The sequence below is a fragment of the Schistocerca piceifrons genome, chromosome 11 (assembly GCF_021461385.2).
Source record: "Schistocerca piceifrons isolate TAMUIC-IGC-003096 chromosome 11, iqSchPice1.1, whole genome shotgun sequence".
NCBI classification, from domain to species: domain Eukaryota; kingdom Metazoa; phylum Arthropoda; class Insecta; order Orthoptera; family Acrididae; genus Schistocerca; species Schistocerca piceifrons.
Window position 1 is genome coordinate 100,271,807 of NC_060148.1, and position 20,807 is coordinate 100,292,613.

At 39.2% G+C, this 20,807-nt stretch overlaps 1 protein-coding gene across 2 annotated transcripts in view; it reads left to right on the top strand.

Moving 5' to 3' along the window:
* LOC124720153 (serine/threonine-protein phosphatase 6 regulatory ankyrin repeat subunit B-like) overlaps window positions 1–20,807 on the top strand; it is an 87,235-nt gene that overhangs the window by 33,386 nt on the left and 33,042 nt on the right. For both annotated transcript variants that reach the window (XM_047245459.1, XM_047245460.1), the window contains exon 3: window positions 11,021–11,096. In XM_047245459.1, coding sequence (XP_047101415.1) covers window positions 11,021–11,096 — 76 coding nt within the window. The remainder of the gene's footprint in view (window positions 1–11,020; window positions 11,097–20,807) is intronic.

Below are 20,807 nucleotides of genomic sequence, written 5' to 3' on the forward strand. Positions count from 1 at the left end.
CTCCTAGATATATAGGTGCTGTCGTGTCTCGCCGTCGTAGGCTTATTTCGAGATTTAATAACTGCTCTGGTTCGCAGTTTAATCGTATAATTATTATGAACGAACTCTGCAACAAAGTTGCGTATCAGTACATCGGTGCCTTTGATATCAGAGAGTATACCGGGTGGAATACTCTTAATTCGTCTGTTGCGGAGATGTACCACAGATCACGGCAGTGACATCGTAGCATGGCTGTAGAATGTATCGGTACCATTTTCTAAAAGATAGACTTGTACAGTTGAACAGGCCGCTGTATTACGAACACAGCGCTGCTGTACATTAATTTGAAAACTCTGTCAGCATGACAGTAGTACGTTCGTAATCTATACAGTGACTACATAATAGGTTCCTTACATGCTCAGTAGCTTCGTGACAAACATAATAGGTTACTTAAATGCTCAGTAGTTTTTTGACAAACATTTAGGTTCAGTGGGGAATTGTTTCAGATAAACAGCACATTTATGTTTAAGATCTCCTTTCGTCAATGACAGGCTTTTTCAGTCTGTGGTCGATGCCATTATTGTACCTGTAGCGTACATTTGATTTCACATACCGTAAGGTGTCTTGGAACAATCCTCATGTAAATAGCTATGAATTATGTCGCATTGGTAAGTATTCCCAATGCCAAAATAATTTTGCTAATATTCTATTCACTCTGATCTCGACATTAAAAATTATTCGAGACAGAGAAAAGCTAATGTGGTAGGAAACTAAATTTTAACTAAAATATACTCTAACTGGAATTACACAGCCATAACATGCAGCTTAAGGCCTAGCTGGTCGATAACGATAGGAAATAAATAAAAACAAAAACCCATAGTGTTGGCTCCTTTAATTGTCAACACGGTCTTAATTCCTGTTTATTTTATGATTTGAGTGAATACCCAGGTATTCTGTGCTATTTACGATCTCTACCTGTTTCTTACAGTTCATAATACTGTGTAAGTTCTCCTCCATTTCTATCGCTACAATGAAACTGGGTATAGTGGATTTCAGTTAGATTGCTTGCAAGGGAGTTTATGGTAAAAAAAGATGGCGAAGGGGGAAGGAAGTTGCTGGTTTCTGTAGCTGGTAAATTTTTAGTCATCCTGTAGGTGTAATCTGAAAGCAATAGTTTGATCTACACATAGCTAATGCCGCTGTGAGCTTGTTGTTACCACAAAAAGCGCTACAGGACGGAATCGAAAATTTGCAGCTCCTTAATATGATGCCAGATTCACTTCTATTAAGTGGTACAGGATTATGGTGGTTAGTTAATGAGCCACGAAGCTGTAGTGCTGAGCGTTTGCTAATAAGAGACTGTGAACAACCTTTCGCCTTGAGTCAGATCAGATTCTACCTGCTGTAAAGTACTTTATATTTGCACACTCTAAGGTATAATTCACATATATAAAATTGGGAACATTTTTCTTAATGCCGAGTTAGTTTTTGTTATTAATTGTAAAACATTCAACATATTTGATTATCATTCTATGAATTAATTATTCAAAATCTTTTCAAAATCTGGGAAGACGTTAAAAGAGTAGGTAGGTGTCCAACTTTGCGTCATCCAGTTACTTTCTCAGGGATTTTGTGCGGGGTACATTTTTTAGAAGTGGTGTATTCAGTTATAATGGAGAAACACCGCAGTGAATTGCTCTATTAGAGATGTGACACAGTTTATTTCTCTAGAGTAGATTTTCAGTTCATTACTTCATTTATTCCTGTTCCATGCGATGGTTACATCACAAAGGCATGACTGTCTTACTGAGTTGGCTCACTGTTAGAGGCGATTGAGATCATGATAAAGGTTGAGAATGAGGAGATGGAGAATACATACTGCAAGATCTGATACCAGTGGCAGTCGGAAAGTCTCACATGCCTTATTTTTGTGGGCCATTTGCCTTTTGTCTGATTTAATAGCACTCAGCACGACTTCCACAGCTATGCCAACATCTTTAACTTGGAGTAACACATACTCAATTATTTCTTAGATACTTTTCGATATTGTCATTCCCTAAAGCTTTTATATTATATACTTCCTATAGTACCACAAAAGTTATTCCCTGATGTCTTAACACATCCCCTATTATTTAGTCCCTTCTTGGTGTAATTTTCCACACATTACTTTCCTCGTTATTTCTGTGGAGAACCATCACACTTCTCATTGTATCAGTCCATCTAATTTTCGATATCCTTTTACAGTACTATATCTATATATTTTCTCATCTTATCTTTTCCCAAAGTCTATGATGACTTTTAATTCAATTTAATGCTCCTGACGGTGCTTATAAGAAATTTCTTCTTCATGTTTGATATTAATACACTTCCAGAATGAGATTTTCCACTGCAGCGGAGTGTGCGTTGACGTGACACTTCCTGGCAGATTAAAAGTGTATGCCAGACCGAGAGTTGAGTTCCACGGGCAAGTGCCCTACCAGCTGAGCTACCCAAGCACGACTCACGGCCCGTCCTCACAACTTCAATTCTGAGAGTACCTCATCTCCTACCTTCCATACTTCACAGTTTTAACCGGCCGGGAAGTTTCATATCAGCGCTCACTCTGCTACAGAGTGAAAATCTCACTCTGGAAACATCCTCCCGGCTGTGGCTAAGCCATATCTCTGCAGTATACATTCTTCCAAGAGTACTAGTTCTGCAAGGTTCGCAGAAGAGATTTGGAAGGACAAAGCTGGTTACTGAAATTTCGTGTGTTGATCCTGCTATAACGAAAAATGCCTTTGTTGTAATGCCTGCTGCCTCAGTTCGCGTATGATATCTGTAGCACTCTTTCCTCTTAGTCTATCTATTTCTTTACCATCTCTGCTAGAATTACAGTTTACTTTTCCCAGTCTCCCCTTCGTTTCCTTTACTGCCTGCTTTGTGTAGAGGCTGAATAATGTGGGCGATGGATTAGAACTCTCCCCACTGTCTCCATTTCGTGAGTTTAGACGTATACAACACCTCTTTGGTTTTGGTAAGATCTGTAGCTGATCTTCTAGCTACTTTGTTTTGCCCCTATTGCCTTCAGAATTTTAGTAATGTATTTTATTCCACAGTCTCGAAAGCTTTTTGAAAATCCACAAATGCTTTAACATTAAGCATGTCATTCTTTAATTCATACAAATCATAAATCAGTATATCCTGATAGGGTCCTATGTCTCTCTAGAACCGACACTCGAGTTAGTACTTTGTAACCATGACTTATTAAACTGGTGTTTCGGTAGACATTGCACCTTTAGACACTGGCATTTTGCATCTATTATATTGTTCTTGGAGTACGTAATACATCAAAGGAAAACAGATGCAACAGTGCTGTCCTGATTGGTTCTCCCAGATATTTTTACAATTCTTCAACCATGTTGGCTCTTTCAGTGTTCAGTCAAATGCTTTTGAGCATCAGTTACTTTTTTTCTGTTTCCATGACTCGGTGTTCCAGCTGTTTCCTTTAAAAAGCTCATATATAAATATGGTGTCCCATTTATCTTGCTCACCTAAATAACTGTTTGTCCAGATGCAAATTACAAGATGTTTCAAGCAAATGATCTTTAGCCGTCAGGGGGAAATCAATCAGCACGATTGCCTTCGTTGTAGCTTTGTTTTTTTACACAGATATGAACAGTGGTATGACTTTTAAATGGCGCCCTGTATTTTTTAACGGTAATTCATTTCCTCTCCAAAAGACCTATTCAAAAATGTATCACGGAGTACCATTCACTGAAACACAACGTTATTAATTACATAACAGAACACTGACTTTGAGCCCGGGCTCACAAACTCGTCCGCTTGCTGGAGTTGTCAGAAAACAAATGAAAACCAAGTAAAAACATAACACAAACTTGACTTTGACCAGGAGTAAAACATTCAATGGTGCTCAAAGTGGTGACACCGATACACTGGTGCACTCGTTGAACGAAAGAATTATGTGCTGCTTCCAGAATTACAAGCAAGCACAACACATTCCTCCATGTCCTCTTCAGTTGTTGGAGTATCACGATGGACAACGTCTTTAATGCATCCCAGAGGAAAAAAGTGCAGAGGATTAAATCAGGATACCTATCAGGCCAAGTAACTGTTCCTCCTCGACCAATCCATCTGGCAGGATACCTTCGGTTCAGAACATGACATGCATGGAAGGCATTATGTGCTGGACACCCATCTTGTTGATACCACATAACCATTCTCTTTCTTAGCGGCACTTCATCCAGAAGAGGAGGAAGAATTCATCAGAGGAAGTTGGCTGTGCCGTTTAGACCACCATTGATGAAATAAGGGCCAATAACTGTAGTACAAAGTATCCCACGCCAGACGTTAACTCTCCATCGGTGCTGATGTTCCACCTGTCTAAGCTATTGTGGATTGTCCCTGGAACAATAATGCATGTTCCATGTATTTACCTGTCCTTTGTTTGAGAAGGAACATTCATCGGTAAATAGAACATTGGAGAAGAAGTTCGCATTGCTGTTGCAACTGACAGAACTGTGCACGATTCTGCAAATCATTCCCATGCAATTCTTGATGGTAAGGATAGAACCGGTGATGTATAAGAACACGGTGTACACTGCTTTTAGAATTGCCAATCTCGTGTTCAAGCTGTCGTATGCTTACATGTGGATTCATAGCAACGGAAGCGAGAACAGTAACTTCGGCAGCTTCCTCTGTGCAATTGCTACGACGACTGCGTTGTCGTGGGTTGAAACTTCCCGTTTCCTGAAGCGTCGCAACAAGAGGACAAAACATCCGTCAGTAAGGTGGGTTCTTGTCAGAATATCACTCTCTGTACAGTTCCGCTGCCTGTGCAGCATTTCGCCTACCTTCAACAACAACAATAAAAGAAACATTATGTCGATGCAGTTTGTAGGAAGGACAGCCTTTCCTGTATCCCTATTCTACATAACAGTATTTAGAAAGACGAAACTACTGTACTAAATGTACCCGTACATAAGAATACAGTACTGCAGTACAGTATTCTGGTAACTTACATTCCCTGTGGATGAGTAGTATTTCTACCTTCTCATCGTTGGTGTACACTCTACTCACACAACTCTTCAACTGACAATGATTGACGGAATGACGGGTCTGCATTCTACTTATGGTAACATTTGTCCTCTGTCAACGTCAGCACGAGTACCTCCACTAAGCGCTGGGAGCGTCAACGTCAATATTGTGTTATGTAATTAATAACATTGTGTATCAGGGAATGATACACTGTGACATATTTTTGAGTAGGTCTTTAGGAGAGGAAATGAATTACCGAATAAAAAACACAGGATGCCATTTAAAAAGGTCATACCACTGCTCATATCTTTCTAAAAGACAAAGCTTCAACGAAGGCAATCATGATGATTGATGTCCCCCTCACGGCTAAAGAACATTTACTTGAAACATTTTGTAATTTGCATCTGGACAAACAGTTATTTAGGGTGCTCAAGATAAATGGGCACCCTGTAATATATATATATATCTTCCACGTTTTCAACCCATGGTTCCTATGCTTGGTACTGACGTCCTATCTAAGCTCTTTATTTTCATACAGATGTTTCTGTCTCCAAAGGTACCTTTTAATATCCTAAATGCGGTGTCTGCTTTGTAGGACTGATTGAAGTTAATAATCCTGCAGGTAAAACGGAGAATAAACATTTTTCAACCACTGCTGCAAGGAAACAAGGTGTAACGACCACTGTTGGGATCCAGGAAATTCTTACAGAATATTCATGGCCTATCGATCTACGAGTATTTAAAAGGACTATTCACTGATTTGAATATGTTTCCATACTTGAAGATTGGTAATTGCTTACTCAGAGAAGTGAGATATTAGCAGCACTTGCAGTAGTTATTGTATTTGTTGTGTGAATTACTGGTTATACCCCAATCTGCTAGATCTTAATTGCAATTACAATTAAGTTTTTGAACTTTATAACTGTAGAAAGTTACTGAAGAAAATATTTGTTCATTCTGTTTGGTGCTTGTTGTACAAAGGAAAAGTACTGAAACAAATTGGAAATTCCATAGTTGGTATTATTAATGATTTGCAGCTGATCATGTGTGGTATGAGCTTTACATAGGAAAAACATCATATTGTTGTAATTAACCTGTGATGGCTAACATTTACCAGGAGTAGTTTGATAGAGATCTGCCTGTTGTAGGATAAATTTTTAGGTTCAGGCTCAATATTTTAAGGGAAGAAATTCAGTTTAGTCTGAACCTACAAATTTATCCTACTGTCCCAAATTTTATATTTGGCTCACTTATTTTCTAATAATTGTTTAAAAAAGTAGCTGTATATTATTTAGCTGAAAGTATAGCGAAGTTATCATAAAAATTTATTTTTTTTTAAAAACAGTAGCTGAAACTAAGTAGTTGAAAGTGTATGATGTTCTTCAACATTTTTGATTTCCATACACTTATTACACTGTTTCCTGTTGTCCATACTTCATCTAATGGATTTACTTTTGATCTCATCTAGCTAATGGTTCATCTGCTTTGGAGATTCATTAATGAATGTTGACTTTTGCTCTTCCAAAAAGTGTGAGGAAGAGTACTGATTAATCTAATCAGATATAGACTTCCTTTTAGTTTCTTGATGAGGTCACTAAATTTCTTTGTTAACATCTGTGTTTTGCCAACTTTTTCATTACGATAATTCTTATTTCCAACTATGTTTTGTCTATGAAATACTGCCAGTCCATCGATTAATTCTTGCACATCATTCATCTAAACACATTCAGATGTTTTTTTTTGTGTATATTTCCTCATTAAGACTCCACCAAAAATTGACTCTAAATCTGCTTTTAATTTTGGGAAATCGACACCAGCTGTTACTCTTTTCACACCTTTGTACTTTTAACCTTTACTTGATTTTATTTCATTTGGATTGTTATCAGAATATAATGCTCCTGAATGGTACAACATATAAATATAATGCTTCTAAATGGTACAACATACCAGCATAATTTGATAAATCAAAAATATCAAGTTTATCATTCATGTCATCTATATAACTACCTATTTTAGTTGACATATTCGTTAATCCATCTGTACCTTGATATTCTTTTCACCAGTAGTTACTTTATCTCCATTGATTTCAAGGGACAAAGAAAGAACAAATTCAAATGTACCTACAGCTTTTAATGCAAAAACTTTATCAGTATGATTAATATACTTTAACATTCTTTGTCTTATATTTATTTTTCAACATCACCCTGAGCTTGCTCTATTAACTTCTCTCTAGTTTTAATCTCTGCTTCATATTTATTCAATTCAGCTTGTAGTTTTTATTTCAGTTAATTTACAGCAATGCAAAGCAGGGTTATCAACAGACCATTCATAATGCGTATTTTGGTATAAAGGTAATTTTCTATGATATGAACCCATTTGTTTTTCAACATCTCTATTTTCTTCAAATACTTTCAGGCTATCATCAGCTAATCTTTCAATTCCTTGTTTTATCTCCTCAGTTGCATCAATAAAGTGTTTATCTTCTATTTTTATACATCTTATATTCTATTCTAGGTAGTTTTTTTTCGAAGCTGGAGCTCTTCCTTCAATTCTTCAACTTCTTTCTGTTTCTTTTAGTTTTTCTAACAAGTTGTGGGTCATATTTTGGAAACATTTACTAAAGATAAAAATACGAATTAAATATTTTTAATGTCTTACATTCTTGTTTAACATGTTTAATGTGTTACCAAAAATATATGATATTTCTCTTGCTAGTCATATATAATGTAAGAAACCAAAACTGATCCTCATTCCAACATTTACTTTAATACTCTTTAAAATCACCAGAACTTAAATCATTGCCAACAGACTCTTGGTAAATATAATTTACATTTATGTCAGCCTGTCTAAAAATATTTAAAAGCTTTAGATTATCTCTGACTAATGGTTTAATTATTTTAGAATATGTGTGAGCTAAATAAAAACAATCTATTTCTCTGTGTCTACCCCTAGTAAAATATTCTCTAACAACATATTGACCCTGAAGACCGAAATCATCATATACTTCAAGTGAATTGTTTTGACATTGATCCAGTGGTGTAATTTCATCATAGTCCTCAATAAAAGTAGTATTCTTATCATTAATTTTTTCTTCAAATTTTTTACCTATTTTTAGAAATTCTTGATATTTCGGTTGATCTACACATACAAGTGATTTGTTTTCGTCCAGTTTAACCATTCTGGAGGTAGAATATAATTGTCAATCATTAATGTAGATTTGCCACAACCACTTGGTCCTATTATTGCAAATCAAATAGAATTGTGTAGAAGCTCACCTTATTAATTTCCGATTTTTTTTCTGGAAATCTTATCTGTGGTCCCCATCAGTTTTCATTTATTTGATAACGTTTTTGTCAATATTAACTGTATTGCTTATTGTATTTGAGTGGTGAGTCATCTGTTCTCATAAAAGATTCACTCTAGAGAGATGTTGCACTAGTTGATTTTCATACAACATTTATAAGTCCAAATATTACATGAAAAGATAATAAACTTTACTGTGTTGGAGGAACAATAGAAATTCCTATTGGTAAATACAGTTGGCTTGGAAAAATTTAGTCATTCAAACAAGCATAATATAAACATTAAAATAGACGAAATTTTAAGTACAGTTACTACTGAGAGTGATGTTATATTACATATGGACATAAAATATAGTATTGGATGTGTGCTAGGATTTTGTAACCAAATTACTGAAGCTAATAAAGAATGTTGCTAACGATGCCCCAAAAATTATTCCATTCGAATTAATAGATATAGATGTTAATATAGGTGGTGGGATGTTTATTAAGCATACTCATTCTTTTCATCAAAAAACTAATATTGTTGCTTTATTCAAGCTTAATGCTGATATTGGTGGACCACTAATTCAGAAGCACATTATCCCACACATATTCCATTTTTTGACACCATATGGAATTTAGAAAAAACTATAAGTGATGGAAAAGATAATTTGATTGACTTCAAACATGGTGCTCTAACAATTAATTTAGAAATGGCTTATAAAATTTTATCCTTCTAAAATGAACAAGATCGAGAGCTTCCAGTTTTACTCATTTTCTGTGAATACAGAAAGAAAATATAACCAAGTTGTTTCTAATAAGGACACTGAAAATAAATATGAGAGATTAATGACTTCATCCTATGCACATTCAATTTACATGAGCTTTAGAATTGTTACAGCTGATGGATCAGATTACTAAACATATGATGAAAATTTAATAATAAGTTAATTGATAGTAATTGATTTCATAACCATTAAGAATGGAAATAAGTAATGTCTAGATAAGAGCATTCTCTTATTACATCATCAGTTTTGTTGTCCATAATTATGGATGGAAATATACTTAATAATGGCAAACTAAAGAGTAAGAAAAATGAGGTGCTTTATCCACTATATGCCTGGTTGATTATTTAAATATTATAAAGAAATTACATGGGAAGGTGGCTTGGAGCTATTATTCTTAGATGGCTGTAAGTGAAATAAGAAACTCTTCCATAAGAAGAACACTTGGATATTTGTGTACCTATTATTATTATTTATTCGTTTCCCCATTTAAGGAGCAAATAGAACCATTAGTTAGCACTGGTATTCTTAGATTTATTGTTCTTCTTTTCTTCCCAAAACTGCTTCATCCTTTCGCTATGTACTTGTCTTCTTTTCTTGTCCATCTGTTTTTCAATTCCAGATTCTTTTCCATCAGGTTTGTAGTTGTGAACGTATGACAGTTGATTTTTTGTCTGTACACAATGGTGTGGTTTCTAATGGGCTTATACTGAGTTCTGTGAGGTCATTTTGGGTTTCTGTTAGCCAGCGTGTCCTGGTTTGGCGAATTCCTTTGACGATAAGGAATATTTTCTTGGCTGTTCTAGAGGCGTCCATTCTTGCTATATGTCCATAGAATTTGAATCGCCTTTGCCATGCAACTCACGTGAAACGTTCAGTCATTGAGTACAGATCTTCAGAGTGTTTGCGCATCCAGGTACCATCTTGAATCTTGGGTCCAAATATTTTCGTGAGTATTTGCCTGTTACTAAATATGAACCAAATTATGAGCCAGAGCAACAACAAAATAGAGTGAAAAATCTAAAAATTCTGATATCTGTTAATGACTTACAAATCTTAGAAGTAGCTGGATTAATTAACAACAAAAATTTTCAGGGATTTAACAGAGTTTGATATCCCAAACTGCGTATTTGTCATGTTTCACCCCAATTGTAAAAATCACAAAGTGACTGATTCATTATTGTTTGACCAAGTTAAGCTACATGCATTATACTTGAAAAATGGAAGGAATTAAGATTTGCCTGAGGATCTGTGGAATTTAGGCCCGCCAAATAATTTCCCAAAGCTTGTGACACATTTCTTGATTTTAAATGATTTGCACACTTGAAGGGCGATGTTAATATTAGTACATTAAATCTCGTAACAAACTACTTATCTATGTAATTAACTTAACTTGCAGAAGGAATATTTTTACCACTCAAAAGACTATGATGAAATTATGTACAACTTTAATTGAAAATTCCTGTAGACACTTTAGCATTATAGTCATGTATAGCAAGAAAAATCTAACATTTGATGCACAACACAGAATATTAATTAAGAACTTTTAAATAAATAATAAAGAAGAAAGAATTTAATGATCTAGAATTTCTAGTGTAATTCTTTACTTTTGTTGTTAATATTTATATTATTCTATGGAAAAAAGTTGAACAACTTTGCTATACTCTCAACTAAGTTTTGGCTATTTTTTTAATTAAATTTTTTATATTCACAATACCTCCAGCTACTAGTTTCAGCAACTTTTGTAAATAAATATTTTTTATGTGAAAATAAGTGAGCAAGAAGTAAAATTTGCGATAGCAGGATAAATTTGTAGGTTAGGCTACATTTTCTTAAGAAATTGAACCAGTAGCAATAAATTTATGCTACAGGTTGTTGTTCATACAAGTGTAGAGGGTACTATGTACGGAAAAAGGACTCAATGACGCCATCTTTCAGGATCATCCCCAATAGTACCAGCTCAGGAGAATAAGGACACAGCAGCTGTTGACTTGGAGCCACCATCAAAAATCAGGTAAGCATAAGACAAGCCACTGATCTGTATTGCCCAGTTTTAAGCATGTATGTACTTCTAAACCTACAATGTGTACAACTGAGTTTCTGTCGATCTGTTTGTGGCATAAAATACTCCAAGACTAATGGCCATTTTCTGAGAACTCAGAACGTTCTCATTGACTTGTCATATCAGGTTTATCGAATCTCTAAATTGAACTGTGTTTATAGCTAGTTAGTTAGCAAAAAAGATTATGAAATAGCCAAGTTTTTCGTAGCTTGATCAGTTGTTTTGACCCCATTTGCTGTCATTAGTTACGTTCAGTTGCATATGAGCATGAAACTAGTTTTTTGGTTTTGACATCAAGCCTCTTAGGGAAAGGTACATTAGCTGTGGGCACACCAGGAGCCATTCTAGCGATGAATGCTGTTCAGAACAGAAACAAGCCAGAGAAAATGACTTGTACAGTTTGCAGCCAGGGCACTCAAGTGTGCAGGCCTTGTTCTCTGTGTTGTAGTTGTCATTGTAAACCTGTTGATGCAATGTAGGCATTATTGTTGGTTGTTGTGTCTGATACTGCTGATAGTTACTTGCAAATGGCGTCATGCTGCGCAGAGGGAAGATGAAGATGAGGAGGAAGTGCATCGCCCAATACCAGCACAAGGAACTCTTCAGTATGCTGCAGCGTGGTCAAGCAGGACAGTACTAGACCTGAAATATCCTATTTGTTTTGTTGTTGTGCAGTAAAGCCTCACCTGCAGATAACTTACGTGTAGTGTAGCAAACCGTCAGAGTAATCACTATTCCCTACATCGGTATTACAATTTGGCGACTCTCTTATTTCTCTTTCATTTTCCATGTACATTTCTGCAATAAAGCTACAATTTCCATAGAAAAAGATCATTTACCCTTACCAGCGGAATTATATACAACTTGTGCGAAGTACACCAGATTCTAAGTAACAGCATTTGGTTCCCACTCAGAGTATCTACATCTACATGTATATCTACATAGATACTCCACAACCCACCGTACTGTGCGTGGTGGAGGGTACACTGTACAACTACCAATCATTTCCTTTCCTGTTCCACTCGCAAATAGAGCGACGGAAAACGACTATCTATATGCCTCATACGAGGCTGAATTTATCGTATCTTGTCTTCGTGGTCGTTACGCGCAATGTACGTTGGCAGCAATAGAATCGTTCGGGAGTAAGCTTTAAATCCTGATTCTCTGAGTTTTCTCAATACTTCTCGGAAAGAACGTCGCGTTCTCTCCAGGGATTCCCGTGTGAGTTCCTGAAGAATCTCTGTAACCCTTACGTGTTGTTAGAACTCACTGGTAACAAATCCAGCAGCCCGACTCTGAACTTCTTTGATGCCTTCCTTCAGTCTTAACTGCTACGTATCCCAAACATCCGTACCTGTATGGAATACATGTATTACATGGGAAGATGTAAGCACATGTTTCTGGAGAGTCTTCTTGCTTATTCCCCATACGCCATGTAGTTACCTCACAACACAACAAACCAGTCTTCGCTGCCACATGGCAGCTACAGGCAGTTCCTAACAATACTGTACCTTTCCTTCACAGTCCCTGGAACTTTCTGTTAAGATGTTCCTCGAGGTATATGACGAACTTTGGTGCTCTACCCTCTGTAACAAACACAGGGAGGGGATTGTACAGCTCAGTCTCTGCCTCCCAGTCTTGCTCGAAGTTCTGTGGGGTGATAATAGAGACTGTCCATCGAACTCTGTACTATTTCCTTCCGATAGGACCTTTCCCACTGCGTCTGTTGCCGTTACTGATCCATCGCAAGCAAATTCAATTTTGATGAGACCTTAATATCTAATTATTCTTTGTTTCTACTTCACCTCTCAGTACAAGTACTCCCTACCAGTCTTGTGGTTAGTAGTTCTCATAATTTCCTGTATTTTCCTGCATGTTTAAATATTCATGCAACACTTAAAGAGCAGCTTGACAAATTGAAATTATTATCTTCGAGAGTAGATAGCCCACTCTGATTGACTTGGTTCTCCTTTAGTTGTACATTATCTTGTAAACTAGTCAACCCAAGTCTCTGCTGCTCGTTGTAATGTAACACGAAAACTAATGTTAGAAATAAAACACAAGGCCACAGCTGTCTTTTGCAGAAACCGTGTTACTAATACATTACCTTTAAATGTATTATAACTCTATTTGTGGCGTTCAGATGCATATTTCAGGAAGTCTTTTGATATCTTAAATATCTTAAATGATGTAACTCCTTACCATCCTCTTTATTGCTTCAGATTTCACACACTATTGCATGGTATTTTCCATCTGCTCCTCAAAGCATCAATTTTCCATACTAGTTCCCATTACCATCCCCTGTGCGTCCAAGAGTCAATAAGCTACCAATCATGAAATTTATTCACAACTGGAAATCCACACAGCTGTCACTCGCATAAAGAAATGACGACAATGAAAATTTGTGTTTCGCCGAGACTCGAACCCGAATTTCTCACTTTACATGAGCAGTCGCCTTAATCAGTCTAGCTATCCATGCATGGCTCGTGGCCACACCCAAACTTCCATATGTCATCATTCACACATCTTAACCAGTACCCATACACACATCATGTAATTCCAATAGAGAGGAGGACATTTTAATTGAAAGTCACTGCCTAGAATCGGCAGATAAATAAGATATTGCAGTGCCTGTGTTGTGTAACAACTAAAACGGCTTCTGACACAAATGTAACAGTTGTGTTACTAAATGTGACACTTCTGTCACTCAATGTAACTGGGTTTTCTCTTTTGATGCTGTCAATTGTCAGGATGAGCATTCTAAAGCATTCTGTCAGGGTGAAAATATTAAATAAATTAACTTTTCTCTCTTAACAACATGTGGGCAGGGTGGGTTCTTCCTTGGCTCGGGTATGAGGTCGAATGAAACATCATTTTTACATAAGGTAACTTTTATTGAAGATTTGTACAACTGTATCTTACGGGATGTTCTGGTTCGGAGAGCGGCAGCTGTGTCGTTTGTGAAGTCTTCTGCTGCGGCAGCGGCGGCGGCGGCGGCGGCGGCGTCTGATTACGCGTAGCGGTGTGTATCTCGTGTCGCCGTCTCGCCCAGTTGACTGGAGACGCGCAGCGCGAGGTGGCCGGTTTTAACTATTGCGAGCGAAATCGTGCATCGGATGATACCTTGGGTGCGGCGTCCCAGTGTTTCTCTTCTCTAAGCGGCCGCGTGTGTTGTGCGTCGACCAGCGGAGCGGCGCGGCGGGGCAAGGCCAGTGTCCCGAACTCGAACCACGGACTCCCGCTTGCCAGTCTTCAGCTGTCAGGTCTTTATCCCAGCTCACAGGTGACTGCTGAGGTGAGGCCGTCTCCTTCCCGTCCTCACGAGTCACCCGGGTACGTAAGAATCAGACTTCAAATACCTTTTAACTTCTGTCTTCTGGCGCCGCGGCTGCTGCTTGCTATTCCATTACAGCGGCGGACTTGGTGCGTCTGTGCATGATGCAGTCTCTTCTTGCATGACGGTCTTCAGCACCGAAACTGACTGAAAACTACTGCTACTCTTCTTTTCTTCCTTCGTCTCTCGTCTTCATCTCCGTCCCCGTCTCCGTCTTCGTCTTCGTCCCCGTCTTCATCTGTCTTCATCTGTCGGGCCCACCGCGTCTCGCGTATTTATTCACTTCAGTTCACTGGAGGTGAACGACTTCACGGCCATTGCCTCTTCTGTCACGTTGAAAAGCTTCTCGAAGAATCTTCTTAGCGTCGGTCATTGGCTCTTGGAATGTAGGCGGGGCCTCTGATCGCATGTGACGACTGAGAAACACGTAAGCCGGTCATTGCCTCTTCCGTCACGTTGAAAAGCTTCTCGAAGAATCTTCTTAACGTCGGTCATTGGCTCTTGGAATGTAGGCGAGGGCCTTTGCTCACATGCTACAACTGAGAAACACGTGAGCCGGTCGGGCGATGCCCTGACGGCTTATGTGGAACTTGCTGACTTCACGGTCATTGTCGCTTCTGTTCTGGTGTTCTGCCCACTGAATGCGAGTATGTAACTCTCTAAACTAAACCAAGTTTTCCATTTATACTCTAATTTCTAGTTAACTTTGATTTCACTAATTTATTTACTTAAGTACCACTCAACAGTTGATAAGAATAACAATACAATGGTCCTTCACACATGTGCGCAAGGAACACTGCATTGTTCTTGTTAAAACACAGGCGCTGCAATATCATATTTATCTACCGATGTGAGGCAGTGAATTTCAGTTAAAGTGTCCCCCACTGTACGAGAATTACATGACGTGTGTGTGCCAGTACAGATTGTGACGCAGGCACAATGACATATGGATGTTTGGGTCCGGCTGTGAACCATGTACGGATAGCCAACGGGATTAAGGTGACTCTCACATCAAGTGGAAAATCCGGGTTCGAGTCCTGGTCCGGCCCAGATTTCACAGTCATCACTCCCTTACCCAGCTGATGGTTGCTTGCATTCGCAACTGTGATTACATTTAATGTACTTCATAACTACTTTAGTCGCCGCAGTGCCTGCTCCTTCAGACATGCATGTATGTCAGAAGGAGCGTTGCACTGTTCTTCTTAACAACAAAGCATCTGGAATATCAGAGGTATGAATCATTTGATACATGAGCATCTCAAATGGTTACTGACGTAACATTGTATTTTTAAATGTTAAAATGTTAGTTTTTTTTCTCCATGCCCACATTTCCTTGATTATTATCTCCACTGTGAATTCCATGTCTAATGCAGACTCCCACCACAGTTGTTTCCACTTGCCAACATGTTACATACCAACTTCTGTCAAGTGGCTTACTTATTATAGCTGCCATGTCTAAATACTCCTGCTGTACTTGTGTACTCCACTGAGAAAATATATGACGGCCCTATAATTCGTAATTTGTTATGAAATAACATACAAGCAGTTTTAAACCAGTAACCAATGTTATCGTTTACCTCTCTCTCTCTCTCTCTCTCTCTCTCTCTCTCTCTATATATATATATATCTCTCTCTCTCTCTCTCTTTCTCTCTCTCTCTCTCTCTCTCACACACACACACACACACACACACACACACACACAAAACAGGTGCACCCTTCAGTCATTTTCTTTGACTTTCCCTACATTATCTTGTGTCTTCATTACACTCTTAAAAGTCACAGCTGACTCTGACCACTTTCAATGAGCAAACATGATTTCATGAATTTTTACAGAAATGTACTTTGAGCATTGCCTCTTGTAAAGTCTTTCTGATTATTTTCAGACTCACTCATTCTCCAGAAAATCTTGTAATCACAGTCTGAAAAATATGGGTATACGAACTGTTTCGACAGGCGCTGGTAGGCCTATCAGTAGTGGCAAACAGCTGTGCCATCCTCTGTCAATGGCGTCATTGCATACAGTATGGGAAGGGCCTCGTTGCATACAGTACCGGACGCAGGGGAGGACGTCGGGTTACTCACTGCTCTCCTGGCGGTTGTCCGCTACTACTCGATCGAGTAGTTTCTCAGTTAGTATCCTGAGGCTAAGTGCACCCTGTTACAGTCTCCCCCCCACCAGGCAAAAATCCCTCTTACTAGCGGGAATCGAACATGGTTCCTTTTTATGGCAGTATCCTGTGCTGGCCACTCAGCTAAAGAGGTACACAGACGATATGCTTACATTGAATAAAATAATGAAACAAAATTTCTGATTTCACTAAAGTAATATCCTATGAATTTTAATGAAATTATATATATATGTATAGGGTGAGTCACCTAACGTTACCGCTGGATATATTTCGTAAACCACATGAAATACTGACGAACCGATTCCACAGACCGACCGTGAGGAGAGGGGCTAGTGTAATTGTTTAATACAAACCATACAAAAATGCACGGAAGTATGTTTTTTGACACAAACCTACATTTTTTTAAATGGAACCACGTTAGTTCTGTTTACACATCTGAACATATAAACAAATACGTAATCAGTACCGTTTGTTGCATTGTAAAATGTTAATTACGTTCGGAGATATTGTAACCTAAAGCTGACGCTTGAAACCTCCGACGTTCAGTTGCATGTTGTAACAAACACGGGCCACGGTCGGCGAGCAGCATCTGCAGGGACATGTTTACGATGACGACCGTGTTTACGAGTGTGGCTGTAATGCACTGTTGTGGTTTGGTCTAGCTGTCGCAGTGTCCGCATGTAGCGCTTGCTGCTATTGTTATTCTGCATTCGTCTCCGCACGCAGACCAACTGTAGTACACCGTGTTACCAGACGTCTGTGATAGTGTAGTGTTGTAGGAACTGTGACCATGGTGTATTCGAACTCTGAAAAGGCGGAGATGATACTCATCTATGGCGAGTGTCGACGAAATGCAGCTGAAGCTTGCAGGGTGTATGCAGAACGGTACCAGGACAGAGAGCATCCAACGTGCCGCACATTGCAAAACATCTACCGCCAACTGTATGCAACAGGTATGGTCGTAGCACGCAAATGGGTCTGTAACAGGCCCGTCACAGGAGAAACGGGTGTAGTTGGTGTGTTAGCTGCTGTTGTCATGAACCCACACATGAGTACACGGAACATTGCGAGAGCCGGTGGACTGAGTCAAAGTAGTGTCATGCGCATACTGCATCGTCACCGCTTTCACCCGTTTCATGTGTCGCTACATCAGCAATTACATGGTGATGACTTTAATCATCGAGTACAATTCTGTCAATGGGCATTAACAGAGAATGCGTGGCAGTTCTACCTGTTTACCGATGAAGCGGGTTTCACAAACCACGGGGCAGTGAATCTACGGAACATGCATTACTGGTCCGTGGACAATCCTCGCTGGCTCAGACAGGTAGAGCGACAGCGACCGTGGACTGTAAATGTATGGTGCGGAATCATTGGTCCTCACTTCATTGCAGGGGCCCAAACAGCTGCAACATACATCGCGTTTCTACAGAATGATCTGCCAACGTTGCTCGAAAATGTCCCACTGAAAACGCTTCGACGTATGTGGTATCAGCATGATGGTGCACTTGCACATTTCGCAATTAACACTAGGTTGACCCTTGACGGGATGTTCGACGGGCGTTTCATAGGACGTGGAGGACGCATAAATTAGCCAGCCCGTTCTCCTGATCTTACACCTCTGGACTTCTTTCTGTGGGGTGCGTTAAAGGAGAATGTGTACCGTGATGTGCCTACAACCCCAGAGGATATGAAACAACGTATTGTGGCAGCCTGCGGCGACATTACACCAGATGTACTGCGGCGTGTACGACATTCATTACGCCAGAGATTGCAATTGTGTGCAGCAAATGATGGCCACCACATTGAACATCTAATGGCCTGACATGTCGGGACACACTCTATTCCACTCCGTAATTGAAAACGGAAACCACGTGTGTACGTATACCTCACCCCTCATGGTAATGTACATGTGCGTCTGTGAAAAAGACCAATAAAAAGGTCTTAGCATGTGGACGTAATGTGCTGTTCGAGTCTCTTCCGTACCTAAGGTCCAGCACCGTTCCCTTTGGATCCCTACGTAATTCGGTGCTCTCCGATACACACGATCGAACAGCGGAGGAGTGGTACTCAAGCATCAACATTTGGTTACAATATCTCCGGATGTAATTAACATTGTACAATGCAACAAACGGCACTGATTACGTATTTGTTTGTATGTTCAGATGTGCTAACAAAACTAACGGGGTTCCATTTAAAGAAACATAGGTTTGTGTTAAAAAACATACTTCCGTGCATTTTTGTATGGTTTGTATTAACCAATTACACTAGCCCCTCTCCTCACGTTCGGTCTGTGGAATCGATTCGTCAGTATTTGATGTGGTTTACGAAATATATCCAGCGGTAATGTTAGGTGACTCACCCTGTATATATATATATATATATATATATATATATATATATATACAGGGTGTTACAAAAAGGTACGGCCAAACTTTCAGGAAACTTTCCTCACACACAGAGAAAGAAAATTTGTTATGTGGGCATGTGTCCGGAAACGCTTACTTTCCATGTTAGAACTCATTTTATTACTTCTCTTCAAATCACCTTAATCATGGAATGGAAACACACAGTTACAGAACGTACCAGCGTGACGTCAAACACTTTGTTACAGGAAATGTTGAAAATGTCCTCCGTTAGCGAGGATACATGCATCCACCCTCCTTCGCATGGAATCCCTGATGAGCTGATGCAGCCCTGGAGAATGGCGTATTGTATCACAGCCGTCCACAATATGAGCACGAAGAGTCTTTACATTTGGTACCGGGGTTGCGTAGACAAGAGCTTTCAAATGCCCCCATAAATGAAAGTCAAGAGGGTTGAGGTCAGGAGAGCGTGGAGGCCATGGAATTGGTCCGCCTCTACCAATCCATCGATCACCGAATCTGTTGTTGAGAAGCGAACGAACACTTCGACTGAAATGTGCAGGAGCTCCATCGTGCATGAACCACATGTTGTGTCGTACTTGTAAAGGCACATGTTCTAGCAGCACAGGTAGAGTATTCCGTATGAAATCATGATGAGTACAGTACATACTGACGAAACTAAAATGAGCTCCAACATAGAAATTAAGCGTTTCCGGACACATGTCAACATAACAAAATGGCTCTGAGCACTATGGGACTCAACTGCTGTGGTCATAAGTCCCCTAGAACTTAGAACTACTTAAACCTAACTAACCTAAGGACATCACACACATCCATGCCCGAGGCAGGATTCGAACCTGCGACCGTAGCGGTCGTGCGGTTCCAGACTGTAGCGCCTTTAACTGCTCGGCCACTCCGGCCGGCTCCACATAACATCTTTTCTTTATTTGTGTGTGAGGAATGTTTCCTGAAAGTTTATATATATATATATACTTCGCAAGTAATACAGGGTGGTCCATTGATCGTCACTGGGTCAAATATCTCACGAAATAAGCGTCTAACGAGAAAAGTACAAATAACGAAACTTGTCTATCTTGAAGGGGGAAACCCGATGGCGCTATGGTTGGCCCGCTAGAAGGCGCTGCCATTGGTCAAACGGATATCAACTGCGTCTTTTTAAGTAGGAACCCCCATTTTTATTACATATTCGTGTAGTATGTAAACAAATATGAATGTTTCAGTTGGACCACTTCTTTCGCTTTGTGATAGATGGCGCTGTAATAGTCACAAACATATGGCTCACAATTTTAGACGAACAGTGGTAACAGGTAGGTTTTGTAAATTAAAATACAGAACGCATGTACGTTTGAACGTTTTATTTCGGTTGTTCCAATGTGATACATGTACCTATTTGAACTTATCATTTCTGAGAACGCATGCCGTTACAGCGTGATTACCTGTAAATACCACATTAATGCAATAAATGCTCAAAATGAAGTCCGTAAACCTCAATGCATTTGGCAATACGTGTTACGACATTCCTCTCAACAGCGAATGGTTCGCCTTCCCTAATGTTCGCACATGCATTGACAATGCGCTGACGCATGTTGTCAGGCGTTCTTGGTTGATCACGATAGCAAATATCTTTCAACATTCCCCACAGAAAGAAATCCGGGGAAGTCAGATCCGGTGAACCTGTGGGCCATGGTACGGTGCTTTGACGACCAATCCAACTGTCATGAAATATGCTATTCAATACCGCTTCAGTTCGAATCCTGCCTCGGACATGGATGTGTGTGATGTCCTTAGGTTAGGTAGGTTTAATTAGTTCTA